The following is a 25,142-nucleotide window of genomic DNA, read 5'->3' as shown; positions in this document are numbered from 1 at the left end:
GCAAAAGGAGTTAAATATAAGAAGGGGTAGGGTCATTGGGCACAGGGAGTGAGGTGCCCTTGGGAGAGACATGGTGTCCTCCTTTTCCTACCGATGACCAACCCAACCCTTCCCCCGCCTTCATGGGTTATTGCAAATCAAATTCCCAGACTTCCTCATATATAATCACTAACAGTACTGTGACGAAGGTGGGGCTACCAGGAGAAATGAATACTAGGTGTGTTTACCACATTGGTACTGGGACAAGGAAGAGGCCTGCTGAGAGATGTAGAGTTCAGGCATGCCCCCTTAATGAGGGTCAGGCAGGGCTGATTGTACATTCACACCTGCAGCCTGTTAAAGGGCTGCAGGTGTATAAAAGAAAGCTCAATCAAAGAATGTGCAGAAGGAGAGGCTGTGGCGGCGATGGTGAAGCAGCAGCAGACAGGCCAAGAAAAGCAGCAGGAAGCTGTATGTGTGCAACACGCCGACGGTTCATGGGAGAGAGGCCCGGGGGCTGGGGCTCCGTGCAACCGAACAAACACCAAAAGGAGAATCGTGCAGGAAGGCTGCCCCTTTTCTGGTGTTCATAGTGCTCCTTCTACTGGGGTGAGAAACAGACCCAGGAGTGCCTAAGGGGCAGGAGGTGGGGCACTGAGCCAGAGAACAGAAGGCTGAGAGATGTGCACTGCGGGAACTTCCAAAGAAGCAACCAGTGAATTTCTATAAGAGAAAAGATGGTATGCAAATCTTTGAACTTATGCAGAGGATTACTTTATATCGGAGTGGTCGCATGCATGATAAAACATGTTTTTTGAAGGTCTCCCATCTGAATCCTCATGAATGATTAAATAATTGAGAATACTTTGTAGCGGAGTGGTCACACATGAAAGCATGTTTTCGAAGGTCTGAGTGCTGGCCACATTATAAAAGCTAATTTACAAAAGATATATATCGACGAGGAATGGAATTAAACCTTTATTCCGAACCGAATGAAAAGCTTAACAATCACATCTTCATACTTATTGAATACCAAACAAAGAAAACTTTATAAATAAAACAGAAATGTTACTTGTGAAAAATACAACTGAATTAAGCTTTAAAATTCCCATGTGGCAAGCGCAAAATTGAAATGCAACTTTAATCTAAGTAAAATGCATATATGCTGAACCTACATGTCCATAAAACTTGGAACCAAAGAAACCAATGCACATTAACTTTAAAGTGAATAAAACTTTAACGATACAAGTGAACCCAATACATATGAAACTCCAAGGTGAATCGAACGACCAAGTGAACCAAAGAACAGTATGTTAAACTGAGTGGGAAAAATTGTAAATGGAATATACTAGGAAATCTGAATGAACAGAGACTTTGTCAAGATATTTTTGTACAAAGACCCACCATATACAGAGGGCACAATTTTAGCGCAGAACTTTAAGAAAACTGAGAAAATACCATTATAACATTGAAAGTGAATCTTGGGAAAGGGAACCCTGCGGTTTAACCTGCTTATTGAATGGAGGACAGAGTCTCGAGATCTTTTATGTTGGGAACTGTTTTTTAACTTGGGGATCCCCAAGTATTGGTCAACTCTAGATCATCCAGAACTTAATGCAATCCTTAGACTTTTATTGGAACCGTTTTATACTTGGGGAAGGAAACTGAAAGAAAGCTGCGAGCTGAACAGAGCTCTGGAATTTGTGTTGGACACTGTTGTTGGTCGCTGACATCTGAGAAACCTAGGAGTATTACTCCCATGTAGTCCCAGAGAATCCGCTATTCAGGTGGCCAAGGAGGGCCGTCACTTTCGGATCCCAACCCTGGGGGTGGTCGAGCGGGGGAAGGATCACCTGGGTAGGGGAGTATGGGGTTGTTCTTGTGGGAATACCCTAGGTGAGACGTGTTATCCCAACGAGATGACAATTGAAGGACCGGAAATCCCGGAAGCCTTTGTGGGTTATGTTGGTTCCATCATCCCTGACCAGGACCTCCCTAAGGGAGAGCAAGAGACAAGTAAGTCAAAGACGTGGTCTTAAGGGAAGTATCCCTTTATCTCCCCCTACTCTAGACGACGGGGAATATTATCAAGTCCCACGTATGTATGCCAATAGGTCAGGAATACAAGGTGACCTACTGAGAGGGTAAACTACTCCTTCAAAACAAAACCCAAGCTAGAGTGCTTTCCTATACCCCCTGTCACCTGTCATTATTTCAATAAACAAATGCAAACCACAGCCACATTTTAACTCCCCCTCCCCATTTCCAACAAATACTGAGACGAGGAGGAAGCAACTAAGATCAGTAAAGATTATCCATAGTAATAACATGGGGAAAATAAGAGAAACCTACCCTAGAAAGAACTTGGTCATAACACTAATCGAGTCAGGCAGGGTCAGGCATTCAATAGTGATCATTCACAGCTGACTCCACATGACTGGTCTTTTCACTATAAAAAGGTGTGGTCTTGCACAGATGGAGGAGCGAGCTCGGGAGGTATACTGGACCAGAGAAGCCACGAAGCTGGGAGCTGCAGGAAGAATGATCCAGAGTAGAGCAGCATGCCACAATGCTGGCCCGGTGTTTGAGGAGGGCCGCAGCAGAGCTGGGGACCCGTGTCTCCTGAAAGCCAGAACGAGGCAGCTGGGCCCCTGCTGTCATTGTCCAGGCAATTGCTCGTTCCCTTGGGCCGTGTGCCGGCCCTATGGTGTCCGAGGGCAGGTGTTGAGACCCTGACCTTGACCCAAACCATCCCAGAGAGACTGCTCGCCAGCACTACGCTACCCGGTGAGTTTTGCATGAGAGAGAAAGAAATTCGGGAGCGTGCATGTGGCTGGAGCAGGAAAGGGAGGAAAAAGCAAGATTTGTAAAGCAGCAAAAAGCGGAACACAAGGAGGACAGTTATGAGTAAAAGTAAAGTAAGAAAGAAGGAAGGAGAAAGTGCGCTAGTGGCACAGAAGGAAGAAACAATACATTTGCGACGTAGAAGTAAATGTGAAGTAAAGAGAAAGAAAAGGGTGTGTGTGACAAGTGCAGGGGTGCACGGAAGAAAGAAGTGTGCAAGAGGCACGAAAGGAAAAAGGCAGTGCAAGTGTTCATGGCAGAAGAAGGGAAGCGTGCAACAGGCACAACAGAGAGAAGAAATAAAGGACAGTGCAGGTGTGCACAAAAGGATCCGAGTGGTCGCGCTACGGAAAAGCAAAGAGCCTGCCGTCTTCGAAAGCCTTCGATTCTACCCCATGAGAGGATTGTATTTAAGGAAAGCTGTATACAAGGAACATCTTGACCAGCTGAACATTGTGCTTGGAACTAGACAGGCCTGAGCGTGGGGAAGGGAACCCTGAAAGGCTAAACCATTTGGAGACTTATTGGTTTTTTTTATGATTTCACTTACTATAACTTGATGGATATGGAGTGTGATGTACGCAACACTTCATACAGAATGTTATGTTACAGAAAGGATTCCAGGCACAGCAGTTGGTGCCAGTGTTCAAGGGAGAAGCTGTGCTGGGGGTCTGTACCTATGAACCTAAATAAATATAGATATAAACCACTTCATGGTTCTTATCCAACAGTTTTATTTATAGTGTTGAAAGGATTGAGGCGGGGAACCCCCGAGAAGCTTCAAGAGCAACAGTGTAACTTTTCTTTTGTGGCTTTTTGAAACTTGAATAAGTTGAAGCTTGTGGAAGGGAACCCCAAGGAACTGAAGACACTGAAGGTATTTGAAATCCCTGTAAGGGGCCTGTGAAGAGGGTCTTATAAACAGACCTTTTGATTGAACTTTGATTTTTGTGACATTGACCAAATTGCACCTGGTGAGAAGTCCACCTAAAACCAACTTTGGTTTCCCACTTTTTGTTGAACCACTAGATTTCCTATCACAGACACAGCCAGCCATTTATTTTGGACTATTAGACAGCGACAGCCATTAGAAACATCAGTGAAGGGAACCATCCCTTTAGAGTTGGGGCCAGTCAGGCATTACACCAACCCAGGAAACTAAGTAAATAATGGTTTTAAAAACAAACACTTTTGAGTCTGTGTCTCTCTTGATACCATGCCCGTTTCACACATCCCTGAACATTGTATAGATTAGTTATGAGGGCAAGTATAGGTTTTGGACATAGACAGATTCCTAAATTGAACTCTGACTTTCCTACAGAGGATGACATGTACCCTTTTGCGCAGCAAGATCAGGGACGTGGATCTAGGAGAGGTTAAGAGCGATAAGTAAGGGGTTGCCGTTCTGACCCAAACCCAATGCAAAAAGAGAACACACAATATATGAATTGAACAAATTAGACACCTTTCAATAAACTCCCATCTCCGAATGGAAGGCCATCCATATTTAAGCAGTCAATGTTTCAATTATATTTTTAAAAACTCTAACGGCATCCGGAAACTGAAGGTTTTACTTTTGAGCTCTTTAATTCCTGTCTTTCTTCCAACTTAAAGTCAAACTCAACTTCACATGTATAGTCTGTAGTAATCAGAAACTAACTATTCACCTTTTTTCCATAAAAAAGTTAAGCCATTTAAAAATACTTTACAAAAAGAAAACAGTCCGTACCTTTATATTACAAATCCTTGCAATAAAGCATGAAAAAGCACTAGATAATCGGTTTTAATTGCAATCTTTATGAAACAGAATAAAAGGTAACATCAAAGCTGAAAGGATTAACCCCATAAATAAGAACAGTTCTAACCTTTGAAGAATTTTTGATGCATTTTCTTCAGATATGTTCATACCCAACGCCCGGAGTGAGTGGACAACTTCAGATGCATCAATTGTACCTAAACAGGTTGAAATAAATGCACAAGTTACAGGTTTCTAAAACTGAACCAAATAAAAAGCGGTCTTTTTCAATTAATGGAAAACTCTCTCTAAAAAGCAGATGAGCATGTGAAAAAACTTGTACAGGTACATGGCTCTTACACGTGGAAGAAGAATAACTTTTAAACAAAGACAGCAACCTAGTATTTGTAAAACATAGTTAGAGGTTTGTGGTTTCATTTGCACCTGGACCATCAAGTACAGCATAGAACAAGAGAGTCGTTTTTATTTTTCATCTTGAAAATTAGTCATACAACCTTCTATGAATTGACTACATACCCAAAAGGTGTAACATTTCAATCAAAAAGAACTGCGAAGCTTATACATGTGTGAGAAGGTAAATGTAATACATGGACAAGCATCAGTGTTAATATGAATGAGGTTTTAGTGCAAGAATATGGACAATACTTTTTTGAGACTAGGGGGACTCCCAAGATGGAAACGTGTCAATCTCTTAAGATCCCATACTGGGTTTTCAACTGGTATTGACACAATTCTGGCCCCAAGATACCACACAGGTGTGGAAGCTGCATGAAGTGGTGTCTGTCTTTTCGTCACTGGACATGTCCTTGTCATTCAACAGCCCATGTACATGCGTGCTCTGTACACAATGCACTTGAGATGATAGGTTCATATTAACTCAATGCATCATTGCCAGAGTGTTGGTGGACTAGATGTTACAGCCCTCGCTTGGTGCCCAAGTAGCTCCAAGAGCAGTAGGTTTGATCCTCTTCACTAATAGTCTAAACTAATAGTCTAAATCATTTCTCTACTGCCCATTATTACATTTTAAATGTGTGCTATACAAATAGCCATTTGTGGGGAAAACAAGCTCCTACCTCATAGATGCCATTGGGGGAGTGTGGGTGTTACGAGAATACCCTGCGGTGCAACCAAAGTACGAAGGATCAATATGTGAAACCTCTTCTGATAAATCACAGTCTTATCAGGTAAAGGTCAGGAATGGCTGGACCCGCACCCACGGGCCCTTGCTGTGAGAGATTTGTGCAAATGACAATGCATTACTTACCGTAAAAGCATTTCTGATGGTTGCATCTGCTTAGATTCACATGCTGTGCATAGGTCCGACATCCAGCGGTCACTGCGGAGTATTGCATTTTGTTTTTCGTAGTCGAAAAGGAAACGTCGACAAGGCGTGTCTGTAACACTATCCCTATAGTGACGTGCGTTGTACCCACAATCCCTCACGTGTCGAGGTCCCTCTGTTTGTATTTTTTCTGCCCTGAGGGAGCCTTCTATACGTGAGTGAGTACAGAAAAGAGAGAGATGTAGAAAGATGTCTATGTTCCTTCCATCCGAGCGGGGAGGAAGGGTGGGCGCATGTGAATCTTAGCAGATACAACCACCAGAAATGCTTTTACGGTAAGTAATGCATTGTCTTCTGATGTTTGTTAATCTGCTTAGAATCACATGCTGTGCATAGACTAGCAAGCAGTACCCGGAGTTGGCGGTGGGTTATGAGAAGGAACAGTAGAGAAAAGATGTCTTAATACTGCCTGTCCCACCTGGGAGTCAGATCGAGAGTGTGCATCTAGACAGTAGTGTTTTGTAAAGGTGTGCACAGAACATTTGCAATGAAAGCTATGGAAGCCCCAGTGCCTCGAGTAGAATGTGCTCTTGGCTTGAAGGGTAGTTCTCTCTTTGCAAGAGAGAAACAGAGAGTGATGCATTGAACAATCCATCTAGATATAGTGGACTTTGAGACTGCATCTCCTTCTCTTCCTGCTGCCACCGAGACAAAGAACTGATTAGTCTTTCTCAGTGGCCTGGTTCTTTCCATGTAGAACATGACAGCTCTGCGTACATCCAGTGTATGCAGACTTTTTTCTCCCAAGTTGGAAGGGTTTTGAAAGAACGTTGGTAGTTCTATTGACTGGTTTACATGGAATTTCGAGATGAATTTCGGTGCAAACCTTGGGTGTGTGCGTAGAACCACCTTATCTTTGTGAACTGTTACGAAGGGGTCTAGAACAGAAAGAGCCTGTAGTTCACTAACTCTCCTAATGGAGGTGATAGCTATTAGGAAAGCAGTCTTATGAGTGAGGTCTTTAAGAGTTGCATTGTGCATGGGTTCAAATGGCGAACCCATGAGTCTGGAAAGTACCACATTTAAGTCCCATCCGGGAGCTGGGTTAGCTATCGGAGGGTGTATTCTCTTTACCCCCTCCATGAAGGCCTTGATAATTGGTATCTTCCACCACGACACTTTAAGTTGGGAAGTGGTGTATGCAGAAAGTGCCGCCGGGTGGACTTTAATGGAATTGAACACTAGACCCGAGTCCAGTAAATGGGTCAAGTACAGACCAATATGTGTGGGAGAGCAGTCAACCGGGTTGATGCCCTTACCTCTACACCAGATGACAAATCTTCTCCACTTGCTAGAATAGCAGTGGCGAGTATTAGGTTTTCTGGCTTCCCTGAGGATGTCCATACATCTCTGTGGAAGTTGTAGATGTCCAAAATCTGTGGTCTCAGGAGCCAGGCTGCTAAGTTCATGGTCTGAGGGCATGGATGCAGTGTCCTGCCCTTGTCCTGTGACAGCATGTTGTACGGGCAGGGAAGTTTCACTGGGGGAGATGGGGACATCTCCATCAAGTGCGCGAACCATGGCTGCCGGGCCCACATTGGGGCCACTAGTATCATGGTAACTTGTTCCTGGTGCATCTTGTGCACAACCTTGTTGAGAAGGGGAGTCGGGGGAAAGGCGTAGACAAATTTCCCTGACCATTGAATCGACAGACCGTTCCCTTGGACTGGTTCTGGGGGTACCTGGAGGCATAACTTTGGCATTGTGAGTTCTCCAGAGTTGCGAACAGGTCTATTTCCGGGAATCCCCATTGCGTGAAGACGTCTAAGACGATGTCTTCGTGCAATCGCCATTCGTACTCTTCGGGCAGGGGGAAGTCTCTGCTGAGTTAGTCTGCTAGCAGATTGAGTTCCCCTGGTACGTGTTGTGACAGTAGGAACATGTGTCTGAGAACCCACTTCCATATATTCTGGGACAGCTTGGACAGTCCTGGAGAGTGGGTGCCCCCCTGCTTGTTGATGTAGTACATGGCTGTGTTGCTGTTTGTAAGGACCATCACTGTCTTCCCTTGTAGGTGTTCCTGGAAGGCTTTTAGTGCTTTGAACACCGCCAGTAGCTCCAGTAGGTTTATGTGCTTGGATGCTAAGCTCGGAGTCCACACTCCGTGAGCAGTCTGATGGGATAGGTGAGCCCCCCCCCCATCCTGTGAGGGATGCGTCCGTGGTTAGAGTGGCCTCCACCGCGGGTGAGGCAAAGGGTTTTCCTATTATCAGGTTTTCCTTTGTCCACCACCGTAGCGAGAGAACCAAGGCCTGCGAGACCACCACTAGATCGTCCCATGGTCCGCTGGCCTGACACCAATGGCTGTTGAGTCACTCTTGCATTGGGCGCATGCGCAGGCGCGCGTCAGGTACCAAGTAAATACACAACGCCATCATTCCTAGCAAGCGCATCGCTTTGCGCACCGTAACCTCGCGACCTGCCACATATTGGGGGATCTGAAACACCATGTTTTGGACCCTCTCGTTGGAGGGGAAGACGAGGCCGTCCTTTGTTCGAATTAGAGCCCCTAGGAATTGTTTGACTTGGCTGGGGTCTAAGCTGGACTTCTTCTCGTTGATGGAGAAGCCCAGTTGGAACAAAAGGTCTACAGTCTTTTGGGTGTTTGAGAAGCATGTCTCGTAAGAATCCCCTGTTATGAGCCAGTCGTCGAGGTAAGGGTATACTGGGATGGATAACCTGCGCAGGTGTGCCGCTGCCACTGCCAGTACTTTCGTGAATACCCTTGGTGCAGATGCTATGCCGAAGGGTAGCACTCTGAACTGGTAGTGTTTGCCCTCTATCATGAACCTGAGGTATTTTCTGTGCGCTGGCAACATTAAAATATGAAAGTATGCATCTTTCATGTCCAGTGTTGTCATGTAATCTCCCTGTGATAGCAGTGGGATCACTTCCTGTAAGGTCACCATACGAAACTTTTGGGGTTTGACAAACTTGTTCGCTGGGCGCAGATCTAATACAGGGCGCATGGTTAGATCCTTTTTGGGTACAAGGAAGTACACTGAATAAATACCTTCCATGACCTGAGATAGATGCACGACCTCTATGGCTCCTTTTTCCAGCAGTTGGTCTACTTCTTGGAGAAGGATGGCGAGGTGTTCTGGTGTCATGCATTGTCCCCTCGGGGGTCTGTATGTTGGGGAACTGTTGAACTCTATACAGTAGCCGCGGGCTACGGTGGAAAGTACCCAGCGGTCTGATGTTATTTATTCCCTCCCATGCTGGAAGAAAGGATGTTAACCGGCCCCCGACCGGTGTTGCATGGGAGGGGACGCGAATCTTCGCGTCACTTGGTGGTGTTGGTGGCTTGGGAGCCTCTGGGGGTGGAACCCCGGCCTCTTCCTTTGCCACGGCGTTGACCCCTCTGATTGTACTGGCCGCTATTACCCTGGTAGTTGCCGGCAGAATACTGTTGGTTTTGTTGCTGGCGTTGTTCACGAAAAAAGCGCTTATTACCAAATCCCCGCCTGTTATAGGGTTTTGAAATTTGGTCTAAGGTCTTTATTGTGTCAAATTCTTTCTTCGCGTTCTCCAGCGCGTCATCCACTGCTCTCCCAAAGAGGTTGGACTCCTCTATGGGTTTATTAATAAGGGATGCTTGTGTTTCCGCCTTAAATCCGGAATTGCGAAGTCAGACGTGACGCTTCAGTAGAATTCCTTGTACCAAAGTGCGGCCAGCCGTCTCTGCTGCATCGAGGGTATTCTTGACGATGCTTTGATTGACCAGAGAGCCCTCGTTAACTGTAGCTAGCAAACGAGTCCTTAGGGGTTCGGGAACTTCTTCGATGTCCTGTTTGAGCTTAGCCCATTGAGCATCGGCGTAGCTTGCCAATAGGGTATTATTATTGGCGATTCTGGTAGAGAAAGCTGCAGAGGTGGTGATTCTCTTGGCTAGGGCGTACAGCTTCTTCCCCTCTTTATCTGGGGGTGCCTCGCTGGTAGATAGTGGGACTCCTGCCCTTTTCCTGGTGTTGGTCACGACCAGGGAGTCCGGGATTGAGTGACCCTTAATATATAATGGGTCTGATTGAGAGGGAGAGAACAGTTTCTCAATCCTCGGATTGACCCCTCTCACCAATGCAGGAGTGGAAAGAGAAGGTGTAATATGTCTCTTAACTGAGGCGAGGATGGGTATAATTTGACTAGTGGGGGGGTTTTCCTTGATAATCCTCTCCACGAAATCGGTGTCTGGGGTGACTTCCCCAGTTTCAATTTCGAAATGTGCTGCTGCCTTCTTCAGCAGTGCATTGAAGGTGGGTTGATCATCGACAGGCGAAGGGTTCCTGACTGGTGTAGTTTCAGTAGACCTGATGACTATAATGCTACTGCCTGTGTCTGTCAACCTAGCCGGTGACTGCCAGGGATTTGGGTCGCCCTCGCCTGTGTCCTCCTCGAACCCCTCCTCACATAGGTTAGTTTTCTCGTGAAAACCTTCCTCTTCTTGTTGGTCTTCAACATAGGTGAACTCATCTTCCTCCTGGAAGAAGGTATCTTCCTTAGTGGGATTGTGAGAGTCTATGTCCTCCTGTATGGGGTCCTCCTGTATGGGGTTATAAAACTTCTGGTATTTAGCCGTTGGACTCTCGAGGGGTGCCTCCCTTGGTCTCTTGGGTGTCCTGTCTTCTGGGATGGACATGAACCTGTCTAGTTTATCCATACAGGTCTGGAACTTTTCAAAGGTCCACTGAGGTCGGCCAGGACGGTCTGGGAATGAAAAAGGAGTTTCTTCCTCCTGTAATTGTCTGGTTCTGTCCCAAAACATTGAAGAAAGAGAGCCTTCGCCTTCTGAGTAGCCTTCTCGCTGGCTAGGGCCTTCTTTCGGCATCGGGAACTGGCCTGATCTGTTTTCCGGCGCTTTCGGCGTATCTTTGGCCTTGGCCTTGGTTTTCGGCGTCTCACTCGACGTACGTCTCTGGCCGTCCTTAGATGCTATGCTCGCGAGGCTTTCGGCGATCAATCGCTCGTCGAGTCCTTGCTCGCAACTTGAGCGCTCTTGCGATGCGCGTTGCCAGAGGTTTTGGTGTCGGCGCCCTTATTTTTAGAATGCCCAGTCGCCTGTCGCGTAAGCGGTGGCAGGGAGGGTTGACGACCCTTACGGTCGGCGGAAGACGCCGGTGGGCCCGGCGTCCCCGTTGGCGCTATGGCTGCCTTCGTCTTCGACGAATGCGTGCCGGGGGGTATGTGCTTTGGTGTTATTCCGTGTGCGTCCTTGTCGCCGGGGTGTTCATCCCCATAAACTGGGCGTGAGCCGGGCTTGTCGGGCCCGGGGACGGACGACGAGGAGCGTGAATGCTCCTTTGAGTGGTCTACAGCCTCCGTTACGGGGGCCGTGTAGTCACTGTCCTCGTCACACCCGGCAGCGGGCGAGGAGTCAGGCCTAGACATGACGTAGGCCGCCCACCTTTTAGAGTTTTGGGCTTTAGTAATTTACAGGCCGCACAGCCGTCCTCCTGGTGATCGAGAGGTAAGCAACGGTTGCACCGTTTGTGCTTATCCTTCCAGGTATATTTACCCTTGCAAAGCGGGCAAAACCTAAATGGCGTCCTCTCCATAGTTGAGGGCAATAAGTGTGACTACGACCTCGAAAGAGCAGGAAAGAGAAAGGCATTCTGAAAGAAAAGAAAGAAAGACCACAAAACCCCACTCTCCCGACTGTGTATGGCCGGCGAGGCCTGGCCACGTGTTGGCAGCGCCGAAGGATCCCCTCCGCTCGTCCTTCCGTCGAAGATCTTGCTCGGCGGAGAAACAGCTCTGCGTCGAGGGAGGGATCTACGTTATTGATATTAATAACAAACGACCAAAGGTCGAAGAAACTATTTGGCAATGTCTCTCGAGGAGCTCCGCATAAAGGCGACCAGTAGCTGGGCGGAAAAAAACAATCTGAGGGACCTCGACGCGTGAGGGATTGTGGGTACAACGCACGTCACTATAGGGATAGTGTTATAGACACGCCTTGTCGACGTCCCCTTTTCGACTACGAAAAACAAAATGCAATACTCCGCAGTGACCACTGGATGTCGGACCTATGCACAGCATGTGATTCTAAGCAGATTAACAAACATCAGAAAATGCATTCTATGGAAAGGGCAATCTACAAGTGTCACCCAAGTCTCCAAGAAAACAACCACTCCGATCAGGACTATTCACAAAAGCAAAGATGGTGAGGTGTGTGATGAGAAGTCCGTTTTCTAGGCCACCGAGTGAAGGAATTTATTTTCCAGCTCTACTTGCAAAGCTTGACAATACGGTCAGAAATGAAAACGAGAAAATGCCATCCAATCCTCAGTGAGAACAGGGAGTAGAAAGGACTTCATAACATTGTAGCCGTCCAATGTCACAGATTCCAGGCAATGAGTCGCTGCCAGATTTTCCACTTCATGTGGTTGGAGGAGCAAAAGCGAGGCGACAATGTCAAAAAGCGCAACTCTATGCACACATTGTTTGTGTACTGACAGCACTGTTTTTTTCTCATTTGATCGCATATTAAGCCTTCACATTCAAATGTTAGTATCAATGACCGCGTCAATTTCATGTAAGGCACCTTTGAAATGCAGATAAGCCTGCATTTCATCTCCACAGGCAGGAAAAAGGAGGCACTGGTAGCAACGCCCAAGAAGAGGATCATCTAGATAGTAACACTACCCCAACACCTTGTTTCTTAAATAGAATACCACACAGCGAATGTCTGCATATTCACTCAGCCTGCTCCTGTGCTGCCAAATATACAAAGGAACAAGTTACTTACCTGTAACTGTTGTTCTCCAGCGTGGGTCTGGCATGGATTCACATGGTCATGAATATTCCCCGTCGTCAGGCTGGGAATCCTCGGTAAAGAAAAATCAGTATCAGTTTAGTTTAGTTTATGATCCGTCTTTCGTAGTAGTAACCAATCACTGATCTCTGCGTCATACTGACCACAGCCAATGACTGCCCTCTCCCTAAGCCCCGCCTCTGGCAGCCATCTTCAGATTTGGTAGCACATGAAGTGGCAGTATGACCAAGTGAAGAGCCGCAGAGGGGTAGGCGGGAGGGTTCATATGTGAATCCATGCCAGACCCATGCTGGAGAACAACAGTTACAGGTAAGTAACTTGTTCCTTCTCCAGCATGGGGTCTGGCATGGATTCACATGCTCATGAATAAAAGAATACATAGCAGTACACACATGCACAACCACGGGAGGTGGCAAAGGCTCAACATTAAGCATTATATCCAAAACTCAACATTAAGCAATTCTTACCAGGCTCACCTTAGGTGAACAGGTTGCGCAGCACTGCTTGGCCGACCCTGGACTCCTCTCTGGAATCCCGATCGACGCAGTAGAATTTCGTGAAGGTGTGCGTCGACCTCCATGTAGCAGCCCTGCAGATGTCCAGCAAGGGCACACCAGATAGGAACGCCGTGGTAGCTGCGATCGCTCTGGTGGAATGGGCTCTCGGACGGCCAGGCAGCGGTCGGTTTGCCAACCGATGACAGTACATGATACAGCCGGAGAGCCATCTGGAAATGGAGGCCTTCGAGAGAGCCTTCCCCTGATGGAGAGGTCCAAAGTTCACAAAAAGTTGCGACGTCTTCTTTGCGGTCCACGTAGAACTTCAGCGCTCTAGCCACATCCAGCGAGTGCAAAGTCCTTTCAGCCGGCGACGAAGGCGACGGGAAGAAAACAGGCAACACCAAGGGTTCGTTGAGGTGAAGTCCGACGGCACCTTGGGCATGAAGGAGGGGTGCGTCCTGAGCACTACCCTCGTGTCGTGAAAAGTCAAGTACGGGGGCTTGTAGGAAAGGGCCTGGATCTCTCCCACCCGTCGTGCGGAAGTGATCGGAGGGGATGGCCACAAGAAACGCTGTTTTCCACGACAAGAACTTCAACAGAGCCGAGTGCAGAGGCTCGAACGGAGGTCCCATGAGCTTGGTCAGCACCACGTTGAGCTCCCACGCCGGGGCCGGAGCCTTCACCGGCGGGAAGGAGCTGAACAGTCCCTTCATGAATTCTTTCACCAGACGATGAGACCACAAAGACGTCCACCCCGTGGTTCTGGTGTATCGGGAGATCGCAGCAAGATGAATCTTGATGGACGCGTGCGCCAGTCCAGCCTTGGCCACGGTCAGTAGGTACGGCAGTACTTGGGGAGCCGTAATCCGTAGAGGGTTAATCTTCTGCGCGTGGCACCAGACAGAGAACCTCTTCCATTTGTGTCCATAGCATTTAAGAGTTGAGGACGCCCTGGCCTTTGCAAGAACCTCTCTGCAGTCGGCCGGTATGTCGTAGCCTCCAAACTCTAACGCTGCAGGAGCCAGGCCTGCAAGTTCAGTGACTTCGGGTCGTGATGGAGGATGGCGCCTCCTTCACGGGAGAGAAGATCCGCGTCCACTGGCAGCTTGATTGACAGGGACGCTGACAAGTCCAGAAGGTCCGGGAACCATATCTGCCTCGGCCACGCAGTTGCGACGAGGATCATCCTGCACCGTGACCTCTTGAGCGGTTTGAAAGAGCCGGATCAGCAACGGCAATGGAGGGAACGCGTATAGAAACAGGCCCTCCCAGGGGAACGAGAAAGCATCGCCCATGCTCCTCGGCTGGGGAAACCTGCTGGCGAACCTCCGGCACTTGGAGTTCGTCGCCGTCGCGAACAGATCGATCTGGGGTGTGCCCCACCGTCGGAAGAGGCGGTCCACTAGATCCTGTCATAGTTCCCACTCGTGGCACGAGCGCAGCTCTCTGCTGAGCGAGTCGGCAATGGTGTTTTTTATTCCTGCCAGATGAAACGGCACCAGAAACATCCCTTGGGCGACGGCCCAATGCCACAGATCCTGCGCCTCCTTGGACAGGGCTGGGGATCTGGTACCGCCCTGCTTCCTAATGTAGAACATGGTGGTGGTGTTGTCGGTGAAGATCCTCAGCACCTTGCCCTTGAGGGACGGAAGAAAGGACCTGAGGGCCCAAAACACTGCACGGAGCTCCAGGACGTTGATATGGAGGGACTTCTCCGTCGGAAGCCAAAAGCCTCTCGCGTGCAGATTTTCGGTGTGCGCTCCCCACCCTTCCAGGGAGGCATCCGTGGTCACCGTCTCCTGGTGGCCGGGGGTCTGGAAGTCCATGCCCGCCGTCAGATGTGCGCGGGTGCCCCACCACCGGATCGCTCGTCGGAAACTCTCGTCGAGTGCGATCCTCTCCTCGAAGCTGCCCGTCGTCTGGATCCAGCGCGCGTCCAGGAACTCCTGCAACGGGCGCATCCGGAGCCTGCACAGGGGGATGAGATAAATGCAAGAAGACATCATTCCGAGGAGGGACTTGATGGACCTCACCCTGGCCGCGTCCGCAACCAGCATCCGCTGCACCTTGCCCAAGATGGCCCTCGTCCTTTCCTCCGACGGAGAGGCCAGAAGCGACACTGTATCGAGCTTCGCTCCCAGAAACAGTGCGTCTTGCGCGGGCACCAGGTGGGACTTGGCGTAGTTTATGGAGAATCCCAGGTCCGTGAGTAGTTGGACGGTCCTTGCCGTGTGCTCCACGGCGAGCTCCTTCGTCTTCGCTCGGATGAGCCAGTCGTCCAGGTAGGGGTAGACGTGGATCCCTTCTAGGCGCAGCCGCACCGCCACCGGTGCGAGGCACTTGGTGAACACCCTGGGTGCCGACCTCAATCCGAAGGGAAGGGCTCTGAACTGGTAGTGACGCCCTTGGACCACGAATCTGAGAAACTTTCGGTGTCCCTTTAGAATGGGGATATGGAAGTAGGCATCCTCCAAATCTAACGACGACAGAAAATCGCCCTCCTCCAGTTGACCCAGGACGTGTTGGCGGGTGACCATCCTGAACTTCTGTGCCTTGATGAATTTGTTCAGTCGTCGTAGGTCCAGGATGGGACGCCATCCTCCCGTCTTCTTCTTCACGAGGAAGTATCTTGAGTAAACTCCGGAGCCCCGAAGCCTCTTTGGGACAAGCTCGATGGCGCCCTTCCTGAGCATCGCCCTTACCTCCAAGAGAAGTTGAGGGACGTGATGTTCCTTCCTGGCCACAGGGGGGACGCGCGGGCTCCTCTTTAGAAACTCGAGCGCATGACCCTGAGCCAGGGCGTCCAGCACCCAATGGTCGGTGGAGATGGACTCCCACACGCTGACGAAGCTCGCCAGTCGGCCTCCCACCGGGGTGCTTCGGTGGGGGCCCGACCCCACGGCTGGTTCAGTCCTGCTTCGACAAGGCTTTGCCGCCTTGTCCTCCTTGGAGACGACGGCGGGGTCCGCCCGACTTGCATCGTCCCCTGTAGGCTTCCTCTGGCGACGAACGGGCCGCTTGACGATAGGTGGAAAATCCGCTGCTGGAACCTTTCGAGGCACCCTGTTTGCCTCCGCCGCTCCGAAAGGGCGGCCGTCGTTGCTGGAGAACACCAAGAGCCCGGGCCGTCTCCGTGTCCGCCTTGATGGCTTGTAGGGAATCGTCCACTGTTTTCCCAAACAGGTTGCTCCCGTCAAACGGCATGTCCAAGACTCTGGTCTGCACATCCTAACGGAAGTCAGTAGCCTTGAGCCATCCACGCCGCCTAAGGCACACGCCGTTGCCCAACTGGCGAAATCCAGTGTCCGCGATGTCCGTCGCTATCGTAATGGCGTGGTCCGACGCCACTTCTCCTTCCTGCAAGATCTCTAGGGCCTCCGCCCTCTTGTCGTCGGGTAGGAAATCCAGCAGGTGGGAGAGTTTGTACCACAACTCCCTGTCGTAGCGGGCTACGATAGCCAAGGCGTTGGCAGCCTTAATCGTCGTCGCTGCCGATGAGATGACTCTGCGTCCCATCGTGTCCAATTTCTTTCCCTCGCCGTCCGGCGGGGAGGTTGGACGTAGAGGCCGCGCCCCCCCCCACGCTTTATTCCTGGCCGCCGCGGAGACGACCGAGTCCGGGGTCGGCTGTGCCCGAAGGCACAATGGGGCCGCGTCCGGGACCCGGTACTCTCCTACAGATCCCTTCTAGCCGGCGTTGTGGATGGGTTCTTGAGGAGGGCGAGACCCTCATCCCAGATATCGTCCAGCAGAGATACAGCGAGGACCGTCTTCCTCTTGGTCTCGCGCCGTTGATAAAGGAAACCTTCCTTCTTCTCTTCCGGGCAGAGTTGGAAAAGCTCGGATGCCCTGGCGATCATGGCGTGAAACGATCCAATCTCGTCGGGCGGGGAAGCCTGGGTGGGAGGTGACGACGGGAGATCCTCGTCGTAAACCTCATCGTCAGTACCCGTCACGGCCGTTTCAGTCCCCGTATCATCCCCACGTGCCGTGGACGGGGAGGAGGGCTGAGCAGGGCGTGAAGGTTGAAAAGGAGGTGGAGGATGAATCCTTCTCTTAAGAGGAGGGCTCCCAGAAAGGCCTGGCTCCGGGTCCCCCGTCGGGAGCGGTTCCTCCGTTGGTGGTAACGGCAGTCTCGTCCTTATCTCCGAGCATAAGGACTGTATAGCCAACAAAATGGCGGCCGAGTTGTCTTGCGGCACTGGTTGAGGGGGTTCCGACGGGCGATTAGGATCCCCGTCGGCACCCTCGACGTTCTCGTCGTCTCCCATGTCGGGGTCCCTCCCGACAGGATGGTCTTCTTCCACGCCAGCGCCGTGGCCTAAGACTTTGATCAGCTCCTCCTCAGAGGTTGAAGCCGAATCCACGACGACCTCCTGCCCCCCCCCCCTTTTTCTTCTCCGTCGAGGTTTCACGGGGGTCCTGTCGATGGGCATGAAAGAGGACTCCCTCCGCGGTGGCAGGGAGATTCTGGGCCCCGAGGTCGCCACCACTGGTGTAGCCTCCACAGGCTGAGCCAGGGCCGCCGCGACTGTCTCGATAGAGGCCTTGGCCGGATGGATCAAGGCTTTCACCACCTTAGGTGCGCTCACCGCCTTCTCCTTGGGGGGAGGGTCACCACCTCACTCCCCCTCCAATGGGGCCTTCGAGCACGACCGGGGTCTCTCCAGGAGCTTCGCCGGGTGCTCGGCCTTCCTCTTACCCGAGCCAGAGCGTTGGCTCGTGGTTGATGGCGCCGGGGAGGATGCTCCCTGCCTGGCGCCCGTAGAGCCTGACCGTTCAGCGCTCCCGGTGCCAGCGGACTCGCAGTGCTTGGCCTTCTGTTGGACCCCCGTCGCCGGGGCGCCCTCAAATGTCTTAGAAGACTGCTCGGACTTCTTCTTCTTCTTGCCTGACGGGCCCTTTCCTTCCAGCCAGTTGGCGAGACGCTGATGGCGGTCCTTCATGGTCCGCTCCGACATATTGCCACAAAACGCACAGTCCTTCTCCACGTGCATCTTGTCTTCATGCAGGCAGTAAAGGCAAAGGGAGTGTTCGTCCTCCTTAAAGACATTTTGAAGCTGGCATCCAGGGCAGACCCTGAACAGCTTTCCGGGCGTCGAGCTTCCCTTCTCCTGGGCCATGCTCGAGAAGGGTCTGAGAAACTTCTGGAGTCCTCCAAAAGCGTGGCTCGACGAAATCTTCACCCTTGAGGGGCGTAGAAGAATCCGACACGTGTCCCCGTTGATCGGATAAAGAAACGGTGGAGCTTGAGGCTCTTTTGACCGAAAAAGAGAAAAGTTTCCTAAGAAAAAGCGCGCAAAAAAGCACTACCGCTCGAGGGCAATAGCACGAGGATCCCAACACTTGAACGTGCGGTAAAAATCTGAAGATGGCTGCCAGAGGCGGGCTTAGGGAGAGGGCAGTCATTGGCTGTGGTCAGTATGACGCAGAGATCAGTGATTGGTTACTACTACGAAAGAGATCAGAAACAAAACGGATACTGATTTTTCTTTACCGAGGATTCCCAGCCTGACGATGGGGAATATTCATGAGCATGTGAATCCATGCCAGACCCCATGCTGGAGAACTGGAACTAGCCCAACAAGAGAGGCCTCCATGGGCGAGCGGCCTCCATGCAACACCAACCACTCTTCAAATTCCTCCTCTGTGTATTCAAAATGGACAATGGGGTATATCACCTGCCTTTAACATGGCTACCACTGCCTTTTATTATTCCCCACCTAGCACCGGCAATCCCAAGTCTTACTGAACCCGTCTGCTCGCCGTCCTCCATGCATAATCTCTAAATTCCACTCCTATGCCCTCCTTGTTCTATTGAAACTTTGCACCATCTCAAATTAAGAACTCACGACACAACAAGCCAGTAAAATTGCTCTCTGGAATCATTGTCATACCCAGAAGGGAGCTTATATGAGGAAAAGGAGTTTCATATCTCCCACTTGATCCACACCCTTGCCCTCACCTGTACAAAGCTGTTAACATGCAAGGTCATCCACCTTGCTCCCCTGACCTCACTTGTAGAAAGTTTGCAATTGAATGCATACCAACTTAATTTGCCCATCTTCCCGCTTTGCCCAGACATGTTATGTTCCAATATGTCTTTTCATTCATTCTAAGGTACCCAGATGTAAAGTGTGCTGCTGCCTATAAAGGCTTGGCTGTACAGCGTTCTCTAAACAAGTACAAATCCTGTTCAATCATCTATAGCAAAAGTCATGCTAGACTGTACCCGAATGGTGTACCCGATTCATTGGAGGATTTAGATTGGATACGTTGGGCAAGAAGTAAAGCCTAAATATTAATGCAAAGATACTGGCAATCTGCCAGCATAGATAAAGAACATATTGACTTAGGCACAAAAATAACCATGTATTGTCCTGGAGAATGGAATGCCTAATTCTGCTCAAAATATTGTGTCATGGGCACCTTAAAGTATTTCCCTATATTTGGCCATGAAATTATGACACATTTACAATTTTAAGGGATGGGGTGGTCTCGCAGTCCCTAGTTCCAGTTAGGTCAGTAGTTTTTCTCTAGGTGTGGTAGCCTCATACCAAATAGGACAATCCTAAATTAGTACATCAAAATGGTCACATAATCTTGACAAAGACAAAGAGCTCAAAGAAAAACTGATGCGTTTTTCTTTTTATTAGGTTAAAATACAACATTCCTTCTAAAACAATGCTGTCAACTAGAAATATATTGGGCGATGCTCTGGACACTGTGTTGAACAAGATGCAAGAAACAAAGCTAGTTTTCCTCACCTATGTATTTGCTTTGCTTTTTTCCTCTTCAACGGACTGCAGTTTTTAAGTGGGTCATGGTTAAATGACAGTAGAGCAAAGCAAGATGTTCTCATGCATATACCATTGTGTTGAATGATCTAGGTGGGACACCTGAACTCACCGTCCTGGTTTTTATCTAAGCTATTAAAGGCAATCTTCATTCTCTTCTCATGCTCCTCAAGATACTGCATAAATTCAACAAAGTCCAGCTGCCCGTCGTTGTCGACATCTCCAGCCGTAACAATTTTCTGCAATAGAACAGAAGCAAAGTCGGGATGTTACATTTGCCACACAACAATGGAAAACAGTTCAAAGACTCGAACATCTGTCATGGTGTCATCCTGTCACATGGTCTTATTTGAATAAAAGCACCATTTTGCGCTTTCCTACAAACTAAAACATTGTAGCAGTTTATTTTATAGAAAGTACAGGACATTACAGTTTTGACCTGGAAATTGTTCACCACTACAGGTAAGGAACTTGTTCCATATGTTGTAACTTTTGTCCAGCATGGGTCTGGCATGGATTCACATGCTCATGAATATTCCCCGTTGTCAGGCTGGGAATCCTCAGTAAAAGAAAAAAATCAGTTTCAGTTCCGTTTCTGAACTAGGGATGTAACGGTATACCGTTAAAGATACCGTGAACCACTTAATTGAACAATAATAACCGTCACATTGTTTATACTGGTATACCGTTCATACCGTTAAGTGTGCTTTTCAATCTGATTTGGAAAGGCTGCAGTTAGCAAGTGCTGCACAGTCTTGGTCTTGCACTGTTGGATGTGCCGTCTGCCAAGTAGTTTCAGCAGTTTTTAATGCCATTCCATAAACCACACGTGCCTGACACAAAATCAATATGTTAGCAATAGGAAGAATAAATACAGTGCCAAGAAGGAAAAGGGTTTACTTTTTTTTTAAAGCGCTCACACAGCCTGCGGGCATCAAGGCGGTGTTAAAGAAATTGTTTATTTAGTTGTGTAATTTGTGTATTTATAACACGCTTGAACACCCAGAGGTTTCTAAGCGCTGACCCAGGGAAATCGAACCTGTGTTGCTTCGTGCCATCTTGCTTCCAAGGCACGCATGTTGCTGCTGAGCTATCCTCCCGGGACTTTGGGTTGGCGGCTTTGGGGTTTATATATTTATAATGGATAATGTTTTCTAAACATACGAAGATGGGGGGGGATGTCCCTGGTTCCATCATTGAATTTACATATAATAAGTCACACTGCGAAATGTACTAATCTATGTGGGTATTCCCTGCTGCCATACCAAAGGGTAACAGGTCTGTGATTACTGAACACCTTTTGGCCCGGAAGTAAACTAGAGGGAGAGAGGGAGAGGGAACATATACTACCATCAAACTCCATTGATCTGTGGCATGTAGGTTATCAAGATGGCAACATGTTCATCTTCACCAGTAGCCAGTGGGGGAGCTAAAAGCCTAAATAACCACTTAAGAAACGCTATTCAGTTTGCTTTGCCAGTCGCAGCAGGGCTCCCCCCTCCTCCTCTCCACATGTGTGTTTGGTGGAAGCAAGGGGTGGTATTTCAGTGGAAAGTATGTTGAAAAGCCCATTTCTGGCCCTGGTTTTGTTTGTGATGATAAATCTGACAATTTATGACCTTTTAGAAAATATTTGTTAAAATTAGTTAACTCCTCCTACTATACCGCGATAACCATGATATACCGTCATTTGGCAAGAAGGTTATTGTACCGTCAAAAAACTAACACCGTGACACCCCTATTCTGAACTGGCTTTCTTTCTCCTAATAACCAATTACTGGTCTCTGGGTCATACTGCCCCAAGCCAATGACTGCCCTCTACCTAAGCCCCTCCTCTGGCATCCATCTTCAGATTTGGTAGCACGTAAAGTGGAAGTAGGACCAAGAAAAGAGACGCAGAGGGGTAGGCGGGAGGGTTTGCTTGTGAATCCATTCCAGACCCATGCTGGAGAACAACAGTTACAGGTAGGTAACTTGTTCCTTCTCAAGCATGGGGTCTGGCATGGATTCACATGCTCATGAATAAAATAATTCATAGCAGTACACACATGCACAACCACAGGAGGTGACAAGGCTCAACATTAAGCATTTCAACAACTCAACATTAAGCATCTCATACCTCCTTACAAGGTTCACCTTCAAGCGAACATGTTGTGCAGCAATGCTTGGCTGACTCTGGACTCCTCCCTGGAATCCCGGTCAATGCAGTAGAATTTCATGAAGGTGTCCATCGACCTTCACGTAGCAGTCCTGCGGATGTCCCGCAGGGGCACACCAGACAGGAACGCCGTAGTTGCAGCGATCGCTCTGGTCGAATGGGCTCTCGGACGGCCAGGCAACGGTCTGTTTGCCAACTGGTGACAGCGCGTGATGCAGTCAGACAGCCACCTGGAAATGGAGGCCTTGGAGAGGGCCTTTCCTTGGTTCACAGGGCCAAAGTTCAGAAACAGCTGTGACGTCTTCTGAAAACTCTTTGTGCGGTCCATGTAGAACTTCCGCGCTACAGCCACATCCAGTGAGTGCAAAGTTCTCTCAGCTGGCGACGGGAATAAAACAGTAACACCAAGGGCTCGTTGAGATGGAAGTCCGACGGCACCTTAGGCATGAAGGAGGGGTGCGTCCTCAGCACGGCCCTCACTGTGTGGAAAGTCAAGTACGAAGGCTTACAGGAGAGGGCTTGGATCTCTCCCACTCGTCGTGCGGAGGTGATGGCCACCAGGAACGCCGACATCCACAATAGGAATTTCAGAGGTGCCGAATGCAGAGGCTCGAACGGAGGGCCCCATGAGCCTAGACAGCACCACATTGAGCTCCCACGCCGGGGCCTTCACTGGCGCGAACGAGCGTCAAAGTCCTTTCATGAACTCCTTAACCAGGCGATGCGACCACAGCAACGATCGCCCCAGAGTTCTGGTGTAGCGGGAGATAGCCGCCAGATGGATCTTGAAAGAAGTGTGCACCAGCCTCACCTTGGCCAGCGACAGCAAGTACGGCAGCACTTGAGGGGCCATAATCCATAGAGGGTTTATCTTCTGTGCACAGCACCAGACGGTGAACCTCTTCCATTTATGTCCATAGCACTTGAGAGTCGAAGAAGCCCTGGCCTTGGCAAGCACCTCCTTGCAGTCCGCCAGGATCTCTTATCCTCCAAACTCTAGCGCTGCAGGAGCCAGGCCTGCAGGTTCAGCGACCCTGGGTCGTTGTGCAGGATCGCGCCTCCTTCCTTGACGAGAAGATCTGCGTCTGCCAGAAGCTTGACTGGAGGGGACGCGGACATGTCCAGAAGGTTTTGGTACCATATCTGCCTCGGCCACGCTGGTGCGACGAGGATCATCCTGCACCGCGACCATCCGAGTTGACTGATGAGTCGCGGAATCAACGGCAATGGAGGGAATGCATAGAGGAACAGGCCGTCCCACGGAAAGGAGAATGCATCCCCCATGCTCCCCGGCTGGGGAAACCTGCTGGCGAACCTCCGGCACTTGGCGTTCGTCGCTGTTTCAAACAGATCGATCTGGGGATTGCCCCATCGTCAGAATAGAAGATCCACTTGATCCTGCCAAAGCTCCCACTCATGGCAAGAGCGCAGCTCCCTGTCGAGTGAGTCAGCAATGGTGTTCTTCACTATGCTAGATGAAAGGGTACCAGGAACATCCCTTGGGCGACGGCCCTGTGCCATAGATCCTGCGCTTCCTTGGAGAGAGCTGGGGATCTGGTGCCCCCCTGCTTCCGAATGTAGAACATCGTGGTGGTGTGGTCGGTGAAGACCTGCACCACCTTGCCCTTGAGGGACGGAAGGAATGACTTGAGGGCCCAAAACACAGCTCAGGGCTCCAGAACGTTGATGTGCAACGTTCTCTCCTCTGGAGATTTCCGGTATGTGCACCCCATCCCTCCAGGGAGGCGTCCGTCATCACCGTCTCCTGGTGCGCTGGGGTTTGGAAGTCCGTGCCCACCGCAAGATGCGCGCGGACACCCCACTACCGAATTGCTCGACGGAATGTCTCGTTGAGGGCGATCTTGTCCTCGAAGCTTCCCGCCGCTTGCATCCAACGGGCGTCGAACTCCTGTAGCGGCCGCATCCGCAGCCTGCACAGCCGAACGTTGTCTAACAAATTAACCAAGATCCCAAAATTGTGCTGCAGATGTAGTCCATCAAAAACAGTATACCCATGTAAAGCAGATTTTAATGCTTTCCAGTGACTGCCAGTTGAGTAACGCCTGGTTTTATAGGACTAATCTAAAAGTTGCAACCTTCAAACCGCCACTCCCCAACAGCATCTTTTCTGCCGATCGTCAATACCATTCAAACTGACCCAGGGAGATCTTAGAGCACCGCATGAAACTGCTCAAACAGAACAGCACATCCAGCCACCAGCGTCTCACCATCTTCTCAACTGTTGAACCAACCCTGGCAGCCCTCACGATTCGCAGCCCCTCAAGTGCTTCATGGAATCATTTCCACAGATCAGCACATACAGTCAGCAGCATCTTCAGAGTTGAATCAACCGTCAAACCAACCCTGTTGGCCTGCACAATCTGCTCTTCAAGTATCACTTTTAAACCACAACAAGCTCCCATTTGGCCCCTGCTCGACACCACTCCATGCTTAGAACAATGTGACTGCTGCATGTGAACAGTCTTGAACCGCAATCAACAGCGTGGTTCACTGTAGTCCAAATGCTAAGAAGGTACTTTTGACCATAACTGACCCCTTGGTCCATTTTGAGCCCTAGTGATTGGTCACTTGTGCAACCTTTTTCTCTAGATATAGCCTTTTAAAAAGAAGAACATTCTCGTCATTGAAATGGTCACCAGCCCAGTATTTTTACCCAGAGTGTTGCCATCTCTCTTTTCTTGGTTCTTTCTACAGGGGTGGAATTTGTTTACAGTCTTTCCATTTCGGTTTTTTCCCTGCAGATGGTGTTTAATTAAAGTATATATTTTGTATTGAACCTTGATTGGACATTCATTTTACTTTAAGCTGTGATACTTTGCATACTTTGCTGTTTAGGTCACTATCGCATTTGCACTCCTCCTTTATTTTGTGCAGCCACAGTATCTATTAATCGGCTACAGCTGCTCCAAAATGCTGCTGCCAAATCTGTGCTGCACCCCCCTTTTCGAGATCATAGGTCTCAGCTTCTTA

At 49.6% G+C, this 25,142-nt stretch overlaps 1 protein-coding gene across 1 annotated transcript in view; it reads right to left on the bottom strand.

The window, feature by feature from the left end:
• SLC25A24 (solute carrier family 25 member 24) overlaps positions 1 to 25,142 on the bottom strand; it is a 220,045-nt gene that overhangs the window by 157,008 nt on the left and 37,895 nt on the right. Inside the window, exons 2-3 of the mRNA XM_069641872.1 lie at positions 20,106 to 20,232; positions 4,689 to 4,776 (exon numbers count right to left, since the gene is read on the bottom strand). Coding sequence (XP_069497973.1) covers positions 4,689 to 4,776; positions 20,106 to 20,232 — 215 coding nt within the window. The remainder of the gene's footprint in view (positions 1 to 4,688; positions 4,777 to 20,105; positions 20,233 to 25,142) is intronic.

The sequence above is a fragment of the Ambystoma mexicanum genome, chromosome 1q (genome assembly GCF_040938575.1).
Source record: "Ambystoma mexicanum isolate Mex_15411 chromosome 1q, UKY_AmexF1_1, whole genome shotgun sequence".
Lineage (NCBI taxonomy): Eukaryota > Metazoa > Chordata > Amphibia > Caudata > Ambystomatidae > Ambystoma > Ambystoma mexicanum.
Note: the sequence above shows the minus strand (reverse complement) of the source record. Positions and strands in the feature narration are given on the sequence as shown.